Raw genomic sequence first — 20,544 nt, 5'->3', positions numbered from 1 at the left:
GCCTCCCACGCCCTACCTCAGGGAACTGTCAGGTTCAAACCACCGCGCCCCAAATTCCCCTCCGGCTTCGGCGGGACGGGGCAAAGAGGCACCTCCTTCCCGCACGCAGCAGGATTTGAATAAGCAGGTGAGAGCATCGGCCTTCCTCCTCAGGGCGTTTGATGATTGACCAGGGCTCATTCCTGCGGCAGGGCGCCGTGCCCAAGCGCAGCCCCGGCTCTCCCCGCGCAGCCCCGGCCCCGCCGCCACCATGCCCGCCCGCTGCCTGCTGCTCCTGGGGCTGCTCCTGCAGCTGGAACCTGCCTTCTGCCAGGAAGGTAAGGGCGGGAGGCTGCCTGACATCCCGGGAAATAGAGGCAGGGAAAGGCAGCCAGCCCCGGGCAGGTGGGAGCTGCTGGTGGGGGACGAGGGACAGCTGTGCAAGAGCTTTTGGGAAGCTTCCTTTCCCTTCCTGCTCCTGCCTGAGCTTAGCTCTGGCTTCACGTCAGGATGGGTGGGTGCCCGTGGGTTCAGGGGTGTTGCAGGAGCTGGGATATAGAGACTTTCTACCTGTTTTGCAGAAGGCTGAATCTGCCACCGGAGGTTTATCTGAGGTGCTTGCACAGAGATAAACTGCTCTGCTTTACCTCTGGCAGGACTGTGCAGTGACATGAGTAATCTGTTTTCGTAAGGCTTTTTTTTTTCTTTCTTTCTTTTTTTCTCACTCTTATCCTTGAGCAAGTGTTGTTCTGGGTTGCTCCCTGAGCTCTCTGATCCTTCTGTTAATCTGTAATTTTGATCATTGCTGAGGAGAGGGAACAAATATTTTCCTCAGCAAATTGATCTCCTCTTCTCTTCCCAAAGACTTAACAGAGAAATTTCCTATGCTAAGGTAATATTTTTAGGAAATTCACTAAGGGCTTCTCTAGTGCTAGAAATAATGAGTAGTAATTAAAACTCATCTGGTGCCGCCAAAGTCCCAGAAAATTCCCTCCCCCTTTCTCCTCCTGATGCCCCAGCCCTGACCACTCTTCCTGTGTTTGTTTACCAACTTGCTGAGGATTTAACAGTCTGGAGTGTCCATTGTCAGCAGGGTTGAAAGTTTTGCTTGGAAAAAGTTGAACAAAAAAAGTCCTTTAATGAGGATTCAGAGCCTGGTACAGCTTCCTTAGACAGCAGAAAAGACAGGCCAGCCAAAGCTTTCCAAACACTCAGAGAAGATGTACTAAAAAGCAGGTCTGTGTCTTCAAATTAGCTGTTGAGTATGGGAATGGAATTGCAACAAGTGCACAGGCTTATTCTGGCACCAGCACTTCCCTTGGTCTGGTTTGTAGCTGCAGCTGTGAGGAGACACATCTGCCAGAGCTGCAGATTCCACACTGCTTAGCTTGGCTTTGGAGATCTTGTTTGTGGGGGAAAACCCCATCATTACCATGGGGCAACACAGAGAGGAGGTGGCAGAGCCCGAGGGACAGGCTGACCCAGGAGGGGCATCCCCGCTGGAGCATTTTTCCAGGAACACAGTCCTGTTTGCACAGGTGAGACTCACCCTTTCAGCCATCCCTCCCGGCAGGGCAGCAAGGTGTGCTGGTGGGACTGCAGCCAGGCAGTGCCCCCGAGGGCTGGGACACAAACATTTCTCCCTGAATAGATCCTATCAAGCTCTTGCTTCTGCCTGATCCCCATTCCTCCTTTCTTATGCCCGTGCAAGTTTCCCAGCGGGTATTTCAGAGGCATTTGCCATTCCCTTACCATCCTTATCTCCCCCTGCAGCCAGGACCCGCATGATCTCTCAAAGCCAGAAACCCTTGATTTTGGTTTGGTGTTTTCCCTTTTGGCTTTGGATGCTCTGGAATCTGGTGGAAACAGCCACAGGAGTGAGATTTCACTGGCAAAACCATCCAGTACCTTCTGAACATGCTTGCTCCAAGGAGGTCTGCTACCACTTTTCTTCCCCTCTCCTTTCCTGGAAGATCACGAGATGCAAATTTGGCAGTTTAAGTCATTGCTGACTTCATTCCCTGGTTGCCCTTGAACTCCTTTAACCCCAGCAGGAACCTCACCAAGGGCTGGACCTGACCAACGCCCCCCCCCCCCCCCCCGCCCCCCCGCAGGCTTAGGCTGGAAACCTTGGATCTGGCAGGAAAAATAAACTACAACTAATAAATAAATGTGGCCAGCAGCCAAGGGCAGAGTGAGGGAGGATGCAGAGCGAGCCAAAATTCAGCCAGGAGGCAATAGGTGTGTTGGGGGCTGCACTCACAGGGCGGTGGGCAGCAGGGCAGGAGCATCCTTGACCACCCGTCAGGGCAGGAGGGGACCGAGCCCTGCTGCTCCCCACTGTCACCACCCCTGGCTGCCAGCAGCGGCAGCCTGCTGATACAATGGTATTTCAGTGGAAACATGCTGATAGGAGAGGGAATTTCCGTCTAAGCTCCTCCTGCTTGAGTTTTTGCCCTGGGACCTTGCAGAAACACAACAAATGTCTCTGTGGGGAGAGGGGGCTGAGGGATGCTACTCAGGGCTGTTCTCACAGCCCCTTGCCCAGGAGTGCCACTGCTTTCCAGACTGGCACAGCTGGCCAGGCTGATTCACTTCCAAGAGGAAAAAAAGAGCTGTGTTTTGGGGGTTGAGGTTTGCTGTTGTTTTATTTATTATTTTTTATTTAAAAGTCTCTTGCAGTAAAGACTCCAGGAGCTGGGGGTGCTACCAAAGGACAGTCTCCCTCCCCAAAATCAGAGGGAGGAGAGGAGAGCTGTTAGCAGCAGAGCCAGTGTGAAGCTGTCTGTGGGTTAGGAGTTGGCACGCGTGGAGCACACAGCCTGCTCTTACCACTGCTAGTAAAGATTATTTTCTGTTTATAGCAGAGGGCTGTCTCCTATGAGACAGAGGAAGTGTTCAGTGTAGAGTTCCTGAGGGAGACTGAAGTATCCAGTGCTCATCCTGGGGCAGCTCAGCCTTGCAGGTGTCCCTGGCTGGGGCTGGGTGTCCTGGGGCTGATGCTGGGGCTGGCAGGTGTCACCCTCCAGCTGCCCCTGCAGAGGGACCACAGTATGTGCAGGGGTTGGTGTTTTGATGAGGAAAAACTGGGTCTGAGTAAATAGTAATTAAATCTCAAAGGCTGTATGGACAAGGTGTCCTGTAGTGCTGATGTGAGTGCTTAAGTGGCACTTAAGGATGGATTTGACTACTCTGAATGCTACATTGTCCAAAATCCAGTGGCAGGCAAGGAGCAGCCATCCCAGCAAGGGCTGGGACAAGGCTTCCTCTTCTCACTGCTTGCCCTTGCATCCTGCCCACATCCAGGAATATGTCTCACAGCCTTCCCACCTGTGGCTGGATTCCTGCTTAGGTCTGGATAGAGAAAAATGAACTTGTCAGTCTGTTCCATCCCTGGGGGAAATGGGGCTATCCCAGCCAGCTCCCACCCCTCCACCCCAATGCTGCTTGGGACCCTGACAGCCCCACCTGTTCTTTGTGCTGAGGTTATTCCTCTGAATGGCTCAGCCTTCAATTTCTGTCATAAATCATTTGCTGCTCTGGAAACTTGTTGAATGGTGCATTTTACCAAAATCCACAATGACAACTTTTTGCTGTGGGAGTGGCAACCAAATCTTACACTCTCCCTGTTATGGAGTCCTTATTTTACCAGTCAGTATTTGAAAAATATCCCAGGAATGATGTCTGTGGCATCTGGGGACAGAAAATAAGCAGTTTCATGAAACCCCTCTGCCTTCCTTCCTTTGGCAAACATTCTCCTTCACTCCCTTCCTCCATGTCCCCCAGACCTTTTCTCCCCCATCATAGGGTCACCAGCCCCCCAAGGTGCACGTTTATGTATTTGTGTGTGGATGTCAGTGTACATGGGGCTCCAAAGCTGCAGGCACCACACTCCACATGCAAACACCAGTGAAAACGCTGTTAATTGTACTTTATTTCATTGCTATCACCCAGGTAAGCCTGCCTGAACCGACAGCAACGTCCTGCTCGGATTTGCAGGATCAAGCCCTCATCTGGACCTTGCTGAAGCTGGATGGGAGGAGCTGGGCAGATAAACCTGAGGATGAATTCCTAACCCGTGTCTCTTCTCTCCCTGCAGCGCGGGGCAGCCTCCAGCCGTGGTCGCAGGGCGTCATCGCAGTGGTTGTGTTTCTAGTCCTGGTGGCCATCGCCTTCGTGGTCAACAGGTTCTGGTGTAAGGATAAAGTGTAAGTGTGGGAGGTGGCTCTGAGCTGGGCTCAGCTGCTGTGGCACGTGTCACTTCCAGCAGCCTCCGTGCATGTGCCAGCATTGGGAACACCGTGCTTGCTGTGCCGGGAGATGGGCCGGGAGAGCAAAGACTCCCTGTCCTCATCTTCCTGTCCTTTTGTCCCTGTCCTGGTCTCTGATCCCTGTTACTGATTGCCAGGTGGGAGCTTGCACCACACAAATTCTGCCATGAGAAAAGTGCTATGCTGGGAATGGCAAAGCCACAGCATCGTGGCTGGATCACATGGGAACGTGTTCAGGGGGCTGACCCAGCCTGGTTTTCTGTGGATTTTGGGGGTGCAGTTCCCATGTTCCTTATATCCATTGGGTAATAACCCTGAACCAGCTTTTTTTGCAAAGCAGACAGAGCCAAGTCATGAGAACACACTGAGAGGAGCTGGGAGAAAGGGAGGTAGTCAAGTAGTGGCAGTGCTTTCCACCTGGAGCCCATGGCGCAGGCAAATGTGGTGTCTTTATTCATCTGAAAAAGGCTCTGTGGAGTGGGTTAACTCTTACCTCATGCTGGCCAAGCAGAGTCACAGGCTGCTGCTCCTGCTCAGCCCAGCAAGGCCAACTGGCTAACAGGGATGAAGACCAAAAACATGCCACATCTGTTTCCCAGTTCCTCTGCACTGGTGTGGTTGCTTTAGGCTGGAGCCTTCTTGCACCTGTACATTCCTGCAGCCCCTCCAGGCTGGGCAGGTGGGCAGCTGGTTTATCCTCTGAGCATCAGCAGGTCAGCTTTAGCCCCAGAGGCATTTTAAACAGGTCCCTTTGGGATACGTCCTTTGGCATGCATTCTGGGCCAATGCATGATACAGCATGTGTGTATATATATATATTATATATATATATATATATATATATATATATATGTATATATTTATATGGTCTGATTTGCCACTGTGGTCTTTGTTTCCCAGAAAGAAAGGAACCTTTGTCCTCAAACTGAAGGAACCCCCAGCCCATGGGGTGGCAGGCAGGGATGGTGTTTCCCACTGCTGGCTGTTCCTGGCTGCCTTTTCCCAGCCTGGAGGCAGAGGATGCTGAGAAGGGCTTGAGGAGGGAAGGTGCCTTGTTTTAATTAATCTGGCCTCTCTTCAGAAGAGCAGGAGCGAGGCTCAGCAGCCTGGAGCCCTGCCAGCTCTGCGCTGTCACTGTGACAGCAGCTATCAGCTCAAGCCACTGCCTGTTTATGACAGGCTGTTCCTTGGAAAAGCCTCTGAAATTGCCCTTGGGCAAGTGCTGGAGGCAGGGCCGTGCATGCAGGGTGGACTGCACCCACCCTTTGCAGCTAAATCCCCCTGCTGCTGCTCAGGCTACAGGCTCGCTCCAGACCCGACTTCTGGAGTCTGGTTCCAAATACCCCATCCCTGCCCAGGGGCTCCTTCTACAATTGATCCAGGCTCACTTTTGAGAGAGAGCAGCTTGGCTTTGCTCACATGGATGTGCACAAGGACAGCCCTCCTGCGCCAGGGCTGAGGCACCAGAGGAGCCTTGACTGCTCTCTCTGTGTCCATTGGGATCCACAGGGACTATTTTGCAACAGATTACACAGGAGCAGACTGGAAAAACCAGTTAGCAGGAGAAAACAATCCCAGGTATTGACAATGAGTTCTGCTGACTGCCAGCACGGTGCCGGGAATCACCGCTGTGGAGACAGGGGCTGGCACTTGGCACAGCCTCTGCAAACCTGCAGTGAGGGTGTTCCTCCTTGTCCTTGTCCTGCTGGGAAGGAGGCTGAGGGGTGTCTGAGGACAGAATCACATCCAGGTCGTTTATTGTCTCTGTGGTGTCATCACCAGTAAGAGGCTGCTCCCCTGCATGGCTCCTTTGCTGCTCTGTCCAAACTCCTCTCTTCTCTCCCTCCAGGGAAAATGCTGAGAACGTGGTGAGTGTGGAGGACAAGCCAGATGCTGTCACATCCAACGGCCATGAAGGGAGATATGTATCAGCTGCAGCTGACTTCAGGTGAAGGACCTGCTCAGACTTCTTCCCCATGGCTCCCAGGCTCTGTTCTGTTTCCCTGGGGACAGCTCAGACATGCAGAGTCATGGTCTCACCCACTCAGGGTCTTACACATCCCATGCACCTATTTTTGGGGCTTTTAACCTTTCCAGGGGCTAAGCACAAGGCAGTGAGGGAGTATCCCCTTCTTCCTCATCTCTCCCTATCCCTGCAGCTGAGCCCCACGATCCATGCACCACCTCACAACCTGCTACACCACATTCTTCTTAGCCTACATCACAGCTTTCCAACAGAAGAAACCACCAAAAGTGACCACCAGTCACCACATAGATGGCGACAGCCAAGACAGCCCTCACTAACAATTAGATCAGTTCCCACACCACACTTGGCTCTGGTCCTTTCAGGATGACCCTTCCTGTGGTCCCCATCTCATCCCTCACTCAGTGCACAGCTGGCACCAGCAAGGTCAGGACACCAGTGGTGGCTTTGGGAATGCTGGTCTTGCTGGGACTGAGCTGAGCTTGTCCCCCTTGGTGCAGGTCCAAAGAGAACCAGCACGCCTACGAGAACACCGTGGAGCCCGAGGAGAAGGTGATCACCACGGCCATGTAGCAGCACCCACCCGCCGCCCTCCTCCTGCTCTCGATTCGCTTCCCACTATTGCGATGGGCATTTTCACAGAGACCCTCTGCCCTGGCACCCCCTGGGAGTGAGGGGCCCTGGCGTCTCCAGGGCACCACCACCTCCTGATCTTCTCCTTTTCCACCCATGGGACATGCTCTTGTCCCTCTGGGGCTGGTGTCCACATGGGCATCGGTCCCCAGGAGAGGTCTGGAGGTGCCACCTCTCCCGCCTGGTGGTCACCCCGCCTGGTTGGTGAGGTTGGTGTCCCAAGTCCCAGGAGGGTGTTGACCTGTTCAAGACATGGAGGGGATCCTGCTGGGTGCCTGGGACATCCCCACGCTCCCAGCTGCCCTCCAGGGAGCTGCTGATGGAAAACTTGCTCTTTTCTCCCCAGTTCACCCTCCTTTTTGTGACCTACACCATGCATTTTAATGTCAGAACAAACCTCCCCCTCTGTACATATCTTCCTGGTGAGCAATAAAGAGAATTGTTGCCTATGACAGCAAAGAGAGTCGTTCTGCTAATCAGCCAAAGGACTTTCTGGCATCTCATAGCTCTCCCAGCCTTCAGGCAGTTGGGAGAATGAAGGACATCAGGGAATGCTCAGCATTTGGACTGCCCCGGAGCCTCAAAGGGATTTACAGGGAAGTGAGAGCATCATTCCCCTCCGTTTGCCAGGTGGGGTTACTGAGCCACAGAAACAATCCAGCACTTCTCAGTGCTGCTTTATAGGTGAAAGGCAGCACTCCCTGAATCCCACTGACCCCAATGTGCAGCCCTGCAGCCAACCGGGAGCCATTTCCAGGGCTGGAGGCTGTCAAAGGCAGTCATTGATCAGTGCTGCCAGGAAGTGGCCAGGGGCTACTCTGGCCAGTGCTGGCTATCCTGAGGCAGCCGGCCACAGTGCAACCTGCTCCTGCCAGGCTGCTCATTAACCAGGGTCTGCCTTTCGCTGTGGAGGGGACAAAGCCAGGGCCACCATGGGAACAATGAGCTGTTGTTCTAAGCTGTGGCATTTGTAGATTTGGTAGATTGAAATGAGAGACCTCTGATGCTTCAGTCATTCCTGGAACATCAGTTACTCCAGTGGCATGAAGAGTCCTCTTCCTGACCAGTGAAGAAAGGATTAAGGGACTCTACAACCAAGGGCAGCCCAGCTGGAGCAGCACTGGGGTGGGAGATTTATAAGAGGGTATTTTTGGCAGCCCCTGGTTTTGGTGGGAGTGAGGTGTTTCTAGAGCTGTGCTGTGCACTTCCCACAGCTGAAGCTGCTGATGTCCCTAGCAAGTGGAGACACAAAAATTCAGACAGGTGTCTTCCAGTAACAGCCCCACCTCAAAAGGCATTTTCTCTAGGGCCTGAGGTAGGTGAGTATTTTGAAAATGCCCTCAAAGACTTGGCATTGTGAAATTACAGCTCTCGCTGAAAAATTGCATGGGAGTTGAAGAAAACAGGCAGAAGGGTTAGAGGGGTCAAGCCCTCAGATGTGAAGGCAGGATGGCTGCATCCCCAGCATCACATCAGAGCTCTTTCCATCTACCACCCACCCTTGGGTAGCTGGAGGCTGAGCCAGCCCCAGGCTAGGTCCTGGACCACCCCACTTGTGCTCGTGATGGATGCTGCTCCCCTGACTTTCCTCTCACAGGTGCCAAACATCACGTGGGTTTGGAAAAAACCAAGCTCCTCAAGGTTCAGTGGTACTGCTGCACTCAGCAGGGTTTAAGGATTAGTCATTGCCTGTTCCTGCTCTGTCAGCACTTGGGCTGGGGGTGTGGCAAGAGGAAGGGAACCCATTAATTTTTTACCTCTCAGTTGCAAAAGACAGTAACAATGTCATCCTTATAATGAGTAACAACAAGAGTTCATTCCCTGCCCTGTGTACACTGTGAATGTGTGACAGATGCCCGAGCTGTTCACCCTGCAATGCTTGGATGTGGGTTTGGAGTGCAGGTGTGCTCAGAGGGTCTCAGTGTCCCTTTCCCCACGGATCCCTGCCATGGCTGTAAGTCCGAGCAAGGACAATTCTTCACTGCTGGGCTTGCCCAGGAGCTTCCCTGCTTGGTCTTATCACAACCAGTTACCCTTTGGAGTCCTCTTCGCTGGGGAAAGTGCCTTGTGCAAGGGCCAGTGCTATGTCCTAGCAGGATCTCACCTCTGCACTGCCCAGGGTGCTGTCCTGCCTCAGTTTCCCTCGTCTGTGTGTGAAGCAGAAGCCGAGGCTGATGGAAGCTGCCTTCCCGCGAGCTGTGCAGTTGCTCGCAGATGCTTCTCAGTGTGATCCTAAAAAGAACAAAAGGGAGCAAGCATAAATGAAATTTATTGTTGGAAAATCTTAATTAGATTTTAAGCCCCAAAGGGAGAAAAGTGAGGTATTATCTGACACAGCTAATGAGTGTTAAGGGTCCATTGTTATATCTCTTGTTTACCTTTCTGTACTGGCTGATACAGCCCAGATCCTCGTCTGTACTGCCATAATTAGGATATCTCATCTCTTGCTGATAGGGTTGGGATGCTCTTTAAAGCACAATGCTGTCTCATCCCTCCCTGGCAGAATGAGCGTGATTGGGAAGACAACTTCTGGCGTGCCAGTGCTCGTGCCTTCCACACAGCCCCCATGAGCTGGGGAATGTCCTCCAGAGTCCGGGTTGTTCCTGAGACCCCCGGGAGAGGGGCACCTCCCACGGCCTCAGAGACAACTCTGAAGGGCCCTAAGCCAACTTGCCTGAGGGCCAAATCCCCTCCAACACCTCTCCACACAGCACAGTGGGGTTAAAGTGTCCTTCACAAGCCTCCCCCCACCCACCAGTGAAGGGTAAGGACACCACGAGTTCTGCATCCCACCCCCCATTCCATAATGCCATTATCTCTGAAGCCTTGGGCTTCAGGAAGATGTCCAGGGCTGTGTTCTGCTGCAGACAGGATAGTCTCCTCTGGGGGAGAAGATATTCGGGGGGGGGGGGGGGGGTTTGCATCCCCACTTTGTTACAAGGTGTATCATGACTTTTCTTTGTGACCTAGGAGGGTGCAATCCATCTCTTGGAACCCCAGATAATGAGATATCTTGTTGAAAGCCACCTTTACTCTGATGCTTCCCTGATCTCTCCTGAGGCTCTTTAGCTATGAAGCTTTGAGGTGTTTCTGTTCCAGCTGTAACTGGAGCATTTTGGGCAGGTGGACACCTACAACATAAATTATCCCAAGGTAGTTTAATTGCAGATTTGCTGTATTCAGGTAAACTGCGGCTGGAAGCAGAACCAGCTCTATCCTTGCACCTGAGCAAACCTGGGGTTTATCTCCTGGCATTGGGCACCTTGACACCCAGGAGGTGTGATCTGGATCTCCAGAGGAAAAGAGGGAGCCTGTCCCACCCCCGAGGTCCTTTGGGTGGGGAAGAAGCCCAGCCACCCAGGTAGAAGCCAGGAGGGGTGGCATGGAGGGGTGGCTGTGTGTGGGCAAGGGGGCTGCAAAGTTTTTGGTCTCGATTCAAGCCACTGAAAGCCAGAAGAAAAATACCATCCATTGTTGGTTTATACACCCGTAGTAGCCAAACAAACATCCCCGGAGCCTGTCCTTATCACTTTATTACACCTGCTAGAGTGAATAGATTAAAGAGAACGGGGGAGGAGGGAGAAAGCTGAAGAATCCAGCAGAAAAACTGGGTTTTGGGATTGTTAATTATTCTCTGGGGTCTCTAATCTTTAACTGGCAAACAGCATCACTAACTGTCTTAAAGCCCCTCCTGGAACATCCTGATAATAAGCCATCTGCATGAAGGCACCCCGTTATCTGCCCTCCTCCAGCCGCCTGTGACATGGCTGGAGTGGGAGATAATGAATGTGTGGTGTGTAATAACGACACGTCATTCATGATTATCGGCCTGATACCCAACCTTTTAGCTCCATTGTTTGTGCTTCAAAAAGAGGAAAAAAAAAAAAAGGAAAAGAAAAAGAGAAAATAAAAAGGAGAAGGGAAAAAAGGAAAAGGGAAATTTTTGGTGCTATGGATTGTCCCGGGGTCCCCGAGGTGTCTCTGTGCCAAAGGGGCTGGCTCTCGCAGCATCTCCCAGAGGGTTTGTTGGTACTCGGGAAGGACTCGCCCTGGATTGGCGGCTGCTGTAGCCATGGTGACGGAGGAGCGAGCTGAGACAGCGCAGAAATGTCACCGCCTGCCAGGGAGATACTTGGGGCAAATGCACGGGCGATTAGATCTGTGTCACTGCCTGCTGCCCGGCTCCTCACACAGCTCCTTTGCTGCTCTCCCAGCCGTTTGGCGGTGGCTTGGCAGAGGAGGTTATCTTGTACAAGCTGCTGTCCAGAAACTGCCACGGTTTGAAGGTGGGGGGGTGTTTGTGCTGCTCAGTTTGACCTGGCTAAGCTGAAAACGGGAAGAATTTTCTCCTGGTTGCTGCTGCATTAGGGCTTCACGGTGCATCGGTGCTGCGAGTCCTTCCCTCAAAAGCTTTGGCCCTTCAAACTGCAAACCTGGTTTAAGCACAATTCTTAACAGGAAGAGATTTTAAAGTGTTTGGCTCTGCTTACCTCAATTACTGTCATAGCTGCCTGGAATAGCAATCCATTTTTTGCATCAAAAATGTCAGCAGTTTCTCCTCTCCAAAGAGGTTACCAAGAGCAGTTTCCCTGGAGAAAGGGAAACTTCTCTGCTGGAAGTGGTTGGGGTTGGCCATTCATAATCTAGCAATCAGAAGGACACTTGGAAACCAAATGGGCAGCTTTGGTCATGGCAGTGAATAGGGTGATGGCCCCAAAACACAGGGCACTGTTCAGTCCATGGGGTGGACAGCAGCTGGGGGTCCTACCCCCTCCATTCCCAAACCAGAAAATGCTGTAGTGACACCTCTAAGTGCCATCAGGTTTGTTTTGGAGCCCACCACCAAGGAGACTGGGATGGGTCTGTGTGGCCAAGGGTACCCAAAGCTCATTTCTTGGACCACCTAGAGTGGAGAGTAGATGAGCAGAGCTTCAAGGTGGTTTGCCTCTTCCCAGATGGGTGGCTGAAATGTCTGACAAATAGGATTTTTCAGTAACAAAAAGGTGTTTTTAAACTACTGTCCTCTGAAGGCCTGGCTGTGCTGGAGCTGGGGAGGAGGACAGCAGGAGTCTGACCTTCCAGACCTGAGTCCACCAGTGGTGCCAGGGTGGTGGCACTGGCATCAGCACAACCTGCACCCAGCCTCCTTCTGCATGTGAGAAGGAGAGGGCTGGGAGAAGAGGAACTTGGTCTTCAGCTGCCTTGCAAAATAAGCACAAGCTGCACCTTGCTGGCTAATCTCAGCATCCCCGTCCCTTTTGGTACCCACATAGCCAAAACAAAGGTCTGGATCGAGACCGAGGAGAATTCTGTTTCTCAAAGTGAGGATGCAGCAGGCAGCAGGGATGGGGAGCAGGAGGGCTGCAGGAGTTCTGTCAGATGGGGAGGTGCTCAGGTCTGACTGTCCTGATCTGGCCATCAGCAGAGAGCTGCTCAGGCAGACAGACAGGCAGACAGACAGGCAGACAGACACGGTTTGGATAGGCTGGAGCCCGCAGTGATCCTGGTGGTGCCAGTGCTGGGGGTGACAGCTGCACAGCCTTGTCTGTCACCGTGGCATGGCACATATGCAGGCCTTGGTGCCTTTGTTTGCCCTGAGGCCCTCTGAGTGCCCGGGCCCTGGCAGTGACAAATTTCCCCTGGGATGTGGGTAATGCCCCACACACACGGGGGACTCTGACAGAGTGGCTGCTCTGCCGAGGGAGGGGACAGGGATGTCCCCAGGGACAGGACGCATTGTCTGCCATGGCTGGCCTGGGGGTTTTACCGGGGACCAGGGAGAACTTTTTCTGTGTCTCCCACTGCCACCTACTGATCCATTTCACGCCCTGGACCTGCAGCTCATCCAGATGGTCCACCTGGACTCGTGCTGGGGAAAGGCTCCCTGTACCCCCACAACAAACCCAATTCCAGGGCCCGTGCTCACCTGCACCCCTTGGCAGGCCACCCTGGAACTGAGCAGCCAGTTCTCAGCCTCTGCAGGACAGAGTTTGAGGCAGACTCACATCTCTTCTTGTTTTATTTTGCAAGCTGACTTTGTTCTTACCACCAGCACTTTTGTGTGTGTGGTGTGTATTTCTGTTTTGCTTTGTTTGACCACAGAGCATTTCAGTTGTTTCCTTACCACTGAAGTGCCTGGAGTCACAGGTGGGATGATGGATGGCGTGGGATCTGTGGAAACAGGCTCAACAGGGTGCATGGAAGCAGTGCTTGTGGCTTGAGAAAACACTGACAGCACTGCACCCTTGGGCGCAGCCTTGCCTCTGGCCTGCTGGGACTCCTCTTGTACCCTGCTGGGCCCCCAAATGTGAAGGAAGCCAAAGTCATGCTTGGAGATCATCCCCACAAGGCTTTATTTTCATTTCAGAGAGGAGAACAGTGCCGATCACACGCTGTTTCCAGTGTGCCAAGTGCTTCCTCAGGTCAGCTGGTGGCATTTTCTGTGCTGGCTCCTGAGCACCCTGAGCTCAAGGAAGTTCAGAGCTGGGGCAGAAAACAACCACAAGCATTCATCTCTGTAATGGTGGGCACAGTGCCAGCCCCAGAACAGGAATTGTTGGGAGGGGAGTGTGTGGGGATGCAGGGAGGATGCTGGGAGGGCCCTCCTGGCCAGGCACACCCAGGCTGGAGGCAGGGCAGGGGCTGTGCTGGGGCAGTGCCCAGGCTTTGGGCATCCCTGCCAACCACGCTGGGTGTTGTTCACTGCCAAGCCCACAGGGGAACTGACAATGGGACAAATCTAGAGGCAGGTGACAGAAGTCCTGTCAGGGAGTGTGTGAGGGCAGGTTGGAGATGTGGAGATGAGCAGGACATGGAGGATGCCCCTGGAGGTGAAGGATGAGCCACAGCAATGCTGTGGAACCCCCTTGGCAGTGCTGCTCCCCTTGCAAGGAGGGGAACTGAACCTGCTGGGTTTGGTGTTTGTGGGCTCAGCAGTCCCCTCTGGATGACAGTAGGACAGGGGATAATATGGGAGAGGTCCACTGTGGGTCTGTTTGGTGATCCCCTCTTAAACCTGTGGGTGAAGGGTGTCCCTTGGGAGAGCTCTGATCCCTGTGGGATCAGATTTTCTTCAAATGCAGGTGTATCCCGTTGCTGGACCTGAGGATGATCTGTGGTATCATTATGGGAAGCTTGGAAGGGTCTGGGTAGAGCTCGAAGCGCTTCAGGGTCAAGGCCAGGGCCACCTTCATCTCATTCATGGCAAACTGCTGCCCGATGCAGTTCCTGTGGGGAGGGGGACAAGTGCTCTGATTGCTGCCTTCATCCCCAGCCACCCCAAGCTGCACTCACCCCATGTGAGAGCTGGGGCACCTCCAGCTTCTGTGAGGATGACACCACAGCTTATCCAGTAAGCCCCTGATGCACCTAGCTCTTCAATACCAGTGGTGGGGTGTTGCTATTTATTTTATTATTAAACATTGAAGAAAGATACCTTCTGTGAGGATGACACCACAGCTTATCCAGTAAGCCCCTGATGCACCTAGCTCTTCAATACCAATGGTGGGGTGTTGCTACTTATTATTAAACATTGAAGAAAGATATGAGATTGAGAGAACAGGGGCTTACTTCACTAGGAAGTGCAGCCAGGATCCAGATAAAAACCCAGACACCTCCAAAAGGTTATTTCTGGCTCTGTGAGGTGATCCTCTTGCAAGCTACTGAGACCTCAGTATCCTACATCTATCCATTGATACAGTATGGGACCCATGGAGACTTGGCCCTCTTGGCTTTGAGGCACTCTAGGACTCACCTCTAAACAAGGGACTGGTGTTCCCAACACAGGCAACAGAAAATGTAAACATCTCCACAAAGCCACAAGAAAAAAATGTATGAAATCCTACAGTGACCACAGAGCTGATGGAGCATGGAAATCCTATTACAGGAGATGCTGTAATAGGAGATCCTGTTACGGAAAGCCTGCTTGAGTTGGCCAAGCCAGCTTGGCTTGTGGAGACTGAGGAAGGATTAACCTTAGGAGCTCGCATCTGAGCTAGGTCTCACATGCAAGGCAGCCTGATAGGAAGGAGAGGGATGAAGGATCTCCCACCTGGATCCAGCAGAGAAAGGCAGGAAAGCATGGGAGTGCCTCTGTGCTGAGTTCTCTGGAGAAAACCTCAGGGGATTATAAACCTGTGGGAGCAACAAAGACCATCTGGTCAGTGTTTGGTGTGATCTGAGCAGCACCAGGTTCTTCCCTGGTCCCCAGGGCTGGATGTGGCCTCTGCTCCTCCTGGGGGAGCTGCAGATGACAGTCATCTCTCTGCAAAGCCATTGAGTGGATCTTCCCCTTGGACATACCCAGGTCACCCACTACAATGCCCAAGATGACTGCAGGTGTTTTCTCATCCATGGCAGCAAGGATCAAGCCAGGATCCCTCCATTCCAGAGATGTCTGATCCTTGTTCTCCAGACAGCCACTGGAGAGAGGCAGCTATACAGCCTTCTTCAAACTTTCCAGTTATTTCTTGAAGCCTCTAAAATATCATCTTCAAATCGCACACTCTCTTGTGGGGCTTGGGACTTCTCACACCATTCTAAGTGTGTGCAGGGCAGCTGAAAGCAGTCAGAGCATCTCTGTCACCATGCACAAAGAGAGACTATTGAACACCATTTCCCAGCCCTTTGTCATGTTCAAAGCCTTTGGGGTGTTTGGTAACTCGATTGAATTTTGTATTTAGATGTGGACTGTTGGAATGACATAGAGAGAAAAAAAAAAAACCACTGCAGGCAGGCACAGGCTGCCTTCCTCAAGGGGAATGGATGTCTGGGCTCAGAGCCCATCCTCCCTTTCTTGTTATCAAGGTGAAATACCTCAGGGTCCTCCCACACTTCCCGGTTCCTGTGAATAGCAAATATGCTCAATGCAACATGGCAGCCTGTAAAAGAAAAGTGAGAAAAAGCTCATGACAGCTCAGAGTGAAAATGCAGGACAGGTGTTTTTGGGATGCTCTCCCTCCCTGGGCTCTGCAGGGGCTGTTGCAGGAGATCTGGCAGGGATCTCCTGAAAATCTCACATGTCAAAAACAAAGACCTCAGAGCTGGGTCCCTTTTCATCTATCAGTGTATCACTTTTACTTGGCCAGGAACAGCACTCCACAAGTCCCCTCTGAGCTCTGGAGCACATCCTTGGACTCTGTCTGGTCACCATTTCCAGGCTCACTGTGGCAGCAAGCTGTGGTAGCTACAGGAGGGAGAAGGGAGTCTGGAAGACCCTTCAGCCCTTCCACACAGAGTGTGCTGCTTGTCACAGACAGCAGCATGAAAGACAGACAAACTCAACAGACCTTCTGGCAAGCTGCGTCCATCAGGAAATGTCACGGGTTTGGAGAGCTCTCGGGACACACCAGCAACTGGTGGGAACAGGCGTAAGCTCTCTTTGATGCACATCGTGGTGTAGGTCATCTTCCCAAGATCCTCCCTGAAAGCAAACTTGCTGAGGATGCACTCAACCCCTTTGTCTATGTCACTGACAAAGGTGTTACTGGTCTGTCCCAGTACAGATCCCCGACGGAAACCACTTGTCACTGATCTGGACAATTGGCCACCACCCACCGGATGCCACCTTCCAAATAATTCCCCAACCACTCAACAGTCCACCCACCAAATCCTTCTCTCTCCAATTTAGGGAGAAGAATGTTGGGAGGAACTATGTTGAAGGCCTTCAAGGGTAAATTAAAAGAGTTCAGGATAAAGGAGTAAGTTGTAGCTCACCACTCAATGGTGTCTCGGTCTCCCAGGATGCCCTGGATCTCCTCCCTGCACCGCTGCTGGTGCTCAGGGTGCAGTGACATGCAGTAGAAGAGCCAGGAGAGCCCACTGGCCACAGTATCATGACCCTCAAACATGAAGGTGTCCACCTCAGCACGCAGGTCCTCATCAGACAGTCCAACTCCATTCTCATCCTAAGAAAGACGAGAGCGTGTCATTCCTAAGCACACAGGTCTTTTATTTTTATACCCAAAGGACTTGTATGATTTGGTGTCTCTTGTGCTTCCCTTCTTGTGCTGATGCACCCTCGGTGCCACATGGTTCTGCTCTTTGGCATTTGGTACTGTCATCTCAAACATTTACCTTGCTACAAAGAAGAATGTCCAGAAAATCCAGGTGCTTCTTCTTCTGGATCTTTTCAAGCTCCTTCTCATTGGAGAGCAACATCTTTCTTTCCTTTATTACCTGATCTGCACAGAGGAGAGGTCAGTTCTGTGCATCCTGTCCCTCCAGAGTACCCGCATGTACCTGACTGCTCAGTCATCAGCTTGGACTCTGTTTAAGCTGTAACCCTCTGGCCATTCCATGCTGTAACCCCACCCTAAGCCACTCCAGGGGCAAGTAGCAGAGAGGTTCAGCTGGGAGACAGGACTGGGGAGAAAGGGGCAGGAATACCTGTGTGGGTACGGGCCAGCTTGCAGGCATCCTGAAATGCGTGGCCACTGGGAGTGAAGTTGTAGAAGACATCCTTGAAGGAAAAATTCCGGATCCTATTGCTCAGGAGGTAGCTCAGGTCAAAAACAGCTCTAATATAATAGTGGGAGTTGCTGTAAGGAGACCGAGGTCAAAGCTGGTGTTAGCAAAATGAGTGGTGAAACAGGAGCGCTTGCTTTCCCAGGGTTTGGAAACTCAGGTGCTGACCTCAGAGTCTGGCAGCTGGAATTAAAACTGAAGGCACATTTCATGATGCTGTCTAGTGTCATCAAGCTGACATCCTGAAAGAGCTCCACTGACCTCCTCTCTGTGATTCTCTTGTCCCATTTATCCTAGAGGAAGAGCCAGGGTGAGGAGAGACAGACCACCTTCTGTGGTCAGATCATATTTTCCTGTCTTTCTTCCCAGATCCACACTGTTAATTGCTTTCTTTTCTGGAAGCAGGGACCCTAGCTCATGATATATTCTGTGAACCTAATCTAACTCTCTGCCCATTTATTTTCCCAGGTATGAAAGGATACATATGAGGGTATGAAAGGATATTCTTGCAGTGGTTGATTTTATTGGCAAACAAAGAGAAAGAATGAGTGGAATGTCCAAAGGAAGGTGAGGAGAGCAATTTTAGATCTTCAAAACTACTCCAAAAATTCAGTGAAAGTAGAAACTCTCTAAGTGCTGTCTCTTTGTCTTACTAATTTTTTATTTTCACTGTTTCACAGCTGAAAGGTAAAAGTAGCAGGAGTGGAGATTCTTACCAACATCACTTTGACTGAGTCTGACATCAGGGTCACGTAAGATTTCAGCACATCATAATGAAAGGCTGGGGTGAGCATCTTCCTGTGCTGGAACCATTTGCTTCCTTCCAAGATCAGCAGCCCCTTCCCTGAAGCACAAATAGCAAAGGCACAATCAGCTCCTGCAGGCTCTGATCACAGCTCTGACAGCCTTACTACTGCTTTTGGCTTACCAATCCAGGGAACTAGGAGTTTGTAGACTGCACTAGCCTTGGGATCTGTAAAAGGGAACAAATATCAGAAATGTATGAATAACTGATGAATTCAAGACAAAAAAAGACAATTGCCATTTGCCAATGCCTTCTTGCCATTGCCATGACAACTCACATTTTTACTGGGTTTACTGGTGGTTTACTGGGTTTATTGTGGTGGTAGAAGCCATAGAAGACAGTAAGACAAATGACTTTCAAACTGGGAACTGACAGGAAACTGGAAGGAACAGGTACCTGGTCTCTGTTTTGCAATGGGATACACACTGCTCCATGAAACCTGGGACAGCCTGGGAGTTTGTGAAGAGGAGCAAAAGAAGAATTGCAATAGCTGTGAAGGAAGCTGGCAGAGGGGATAACTCCAGGAAAGTTTCCCAGTATTTTCTTGGTAGGAAATGTCAAAGACTTCTCAAAACTGGAGGCAGAGACTCACCTGCTCGGCCAAGTATGATTTTGGCATATTCAGGATGGTGAATGATTATAGTTGGCAGGACTGGTCCAAGCCATCTGGGAAAGGCATAGGGATATTCTTCTCCCCATGATACTACTTGGTGTAAAAAATTTTCAGATTTTAACTGCAATGAGAGTTAATAATGGATTAATAAAGGCAGAAAAAGAGGGGCATGCCAGGGAGAGAAGAAGTTCTTTATTGGGAAATGAAGGAAGAGTGGGTGGACTTGTCACACAGGGGCTTTTATGCTGCAAGTGGAGGAGAGGATGAGCATTGCAAAGGGACTGTGCACAAGAGGCAAAGCTGCCTGAGCCACCAAATCCCTGCAGCACAAGACAGCTCCATGGAGAGTCCCTTGCTGGGCTGGTGGCAGCCGAGACACCTTTGGATGGAGCAGCTCCATGCTGCACTTAGGAGCTACAGCTGGCATAGGCAATGCCAGGATGTCTAGTGGCCAGGCCAGGAGGACCAAGGCTGCCACACCCCTGCTCCCCAATTCCAGCAGTGCAAGGTGGGCTTACAGTGTGAAAGCAAAGCATCTGCACTATAGCATGGTGAAAATGGCTGCAATAAACACCCTGCTTTTGTGGCCATGTCTTCTTCAGCAACTATAGGGTAAGATGCTCCTTTTGGTAGAAGGTTTAATGTAGCAAAGAGACATTAATTATGATTAATATCGCTCATTATGGTTGCTCATATTTAAATAACTTCATGGAAGTCCCATGACTCTTCATTTAACAACATGATTGAAAAGAGCACGATCCTTTTTTTTGCCAAATGATGCACACCACATATCCAGCACCCTTTCCTCCTGCCCTGCAGAAGCCTTGGCACTCCCTATGCAGAAGTCCTCTCCTGTAGGAAGAGACAGGAGCAGGGCACACGCACACCCCATCCAGCCCTTCTCCATCCTGACTGATACCTTGCACAGTTGGGACAAACCACCCTGACTGAGCCCAGCTACTCCTTACCAGGTGATTGTGGCCATAGAGCCAGTGTTTTGGGGGCCCAGGAAATGCCTCCAGAGCTTTGACGATCTTCTTCCTCTCCCAGTACAACCGGAGCACCTTCAGCAGCACAAAGGTTACACCAAGCAGCGCAGACAGCTGCAGGACGGTGGCAGAAGTTCTGGTTATGCTGTCCAGCAGAGATGCCATGCTGGTCCGGGACACTGCCTTCTCCTGCCTGTTTCTCACCTGCTCCTCGCACGCCTGAGCCCGGTAGGGAGCTCAGAGCAGGTAAAAATCCTCTCCCTCCTACTCTGCAGGAGCTGAGCCTGGTGAAGTGGAGCTGACAGCAAAATTTATAGCTGCTGGAACATCAGGGCAAACATTGCGTCAGCTCAGCCAGCAGCCTGTGCACCAGTTCCCCTTTGACCTGCTTTCTGCAGCCTGTCCCTGCAACCTGGAGAACAACCAGCCTCTGAATATTTCCTGCTTTTGCTGAAGTTCCAGCAGCACTGTCACACCCACCCACAGTCCTCCATGCCCAGGTGGATGAAGCCAGAGGAGGGAGCAGGTGAGATGTAGGCAGGCTGGGGCTCTAGCTGATCTCCGTGCTGTCCTCAGAGAGTTCAGGTGTAGAAGGTGTTCATGTGCCCACAGGAAGAGGAGCACACAGGCCACCTCTTCTCCATGAGTGGGCTGCATGGAGTCAGCCACCTTCACCTGTGAAAGCAGTGCCCTGGGTGCCTGCAGCACCACCCAGCTCTGCTGGGCTGTAAGCCAGAGAACGGGCATCACTCCAGCAGCACACGAGGGATGTGGCCCTGCTCCCCAAGGACTCCTTCCACAGACAA

The 20,544-nt window shown here is 51.8% G+C and overlaps 2 protein-coding genes across 3 annotated transcripts; one reads left to right on the top strand and one right to left on the bottom strand.

Moving 5' to 3' along the window:
• The first annotated feature begins 250 nt into the window (after positions 1-250).
• On the top strand, positions 251-7,283 carry PDZK1IP1 (PDZK1 interacting protein 1). The gene is made up of 4 exons (XM_041483499.1): positions 251-317; positions 4,079-4,187; positions 6,100-6,198; positions 6,735-7,283. The coding sequence occupies exons 1-4, from the start codon at positions 251-253 to the stop codon at positions 6,805-6,807; spliced, it is 348 nt and encodes a 115-aa protein (XP_041339433.1). The 3' UTR covers positions 6,808-7,283.
• A 6,645-nt stretch (positions 7,284-13,928) lies between these two features.
• LOC121362066 (cytochrome P450 4A4-like) lies at positions 13,929-19,985 on the bottom strand. 2 transcript variants are annotated; one of them, XM_041483273.1, is made up of 12 exons: positions 19,718-19,985; positions 18,729-18,870; positions 18,260-18,304; positions 18,048-18,175; positions 17,488-17,624; positions 17,254-17,405; positions 16,942-17,048; positions 16,582-16,772; positions 16,155-16,288; positions 15,682-15,746; positions 14,918-15,000; positions 13,929-14,094 (listed from the first exon to the last, which is right to left on the bottom strand). In XM_041483273.1, the coding sequence occupies exons 1-12, from the start codon at positions 19,901-19,903 to the stop codon at positions 13,929-13,931; spliced, it is 1,536 nt and encodes a 511-aa protein (XP_041339207.1). In that variant the 5' UTR covers positions 19,904-19,985. The 2 variants fall into 2 exon arrangements, with proteins under 2 accessions (XP_041339207.1, XP_041339208.1); XM_041483274.1 differs by having other exon boundaries at positions 17,500-17,624.
• Between the last annotated feature and the right edge of the window lie 559 nt (positions 19,986-20,544).

The sequence above is a fragment of the Pyrgilauda ruficollis genome, unplaced genomic scaffold (genome assembly GCF_017590135.1).
Source record: "Pyrgilauda ruficollis isolate IOZ18807 unplaced genomic scaffold, ASM1759013v1 scaffold6, whole genome shotgun sequence".
NCBI lineage: Eukaryota > Metazoa > Chordata > Aves > Passeriformes > Passeridae > Pyrgilauda > Pyrgilauda ruficollis.
The sequence above is the reverse complement of the archived record's forward strand: the minus strand, read 5'-3'. Positions and strand labels throughout refer to the sequence as shown.

Bases quoted from the DNA above. Each gene is read 5' to 3' on its own strand.
- PDZK1IP1 (XM_041483499.1), top strand. From the start codon at position 251: ATGCCCGCCCGCTGCCTGCTGCTCCTGGGGCTGCTCCTGCAGCTGGAA. The intron at 318-4,078 runs GTAAGGGCGGGA...CTCTCCCTGCAG, and splicing joins ACCTGCCTTCTGCCAGGAAG to CGCGGGGCAGCCTCCAGCCG. The intron at 4,188-6,099 runs GTAAGTGTGGGA...CTCTCCCTCCAG, and splicing joins TTCTGGTGTAAGGATAAAGT to GGAAAATGCTGAGAACGTGG.
- LOC121362066 (XM_041483273.1), bottom strand. From the start codon at position 19,903: ATGGCATCTCTGCTGGACAGCATAACCAGAACTTCTGCCACCGTCCTG. The intron at 17,049-17,253 runs GTATTCCTGCCC...TCCTCTGTGCAG, and splicing joins GCTGGCCCGTACCCACACAG to ATCAGGTAATAAAGGAAAGA. The intron at 14,095-14,917 runs GTGGGAGATCCT...CCCTCCCCACAG, and splicing joins CCTTTCTCTGCTGGATCCAG to GAACTGCATCGGGCAGCAGT.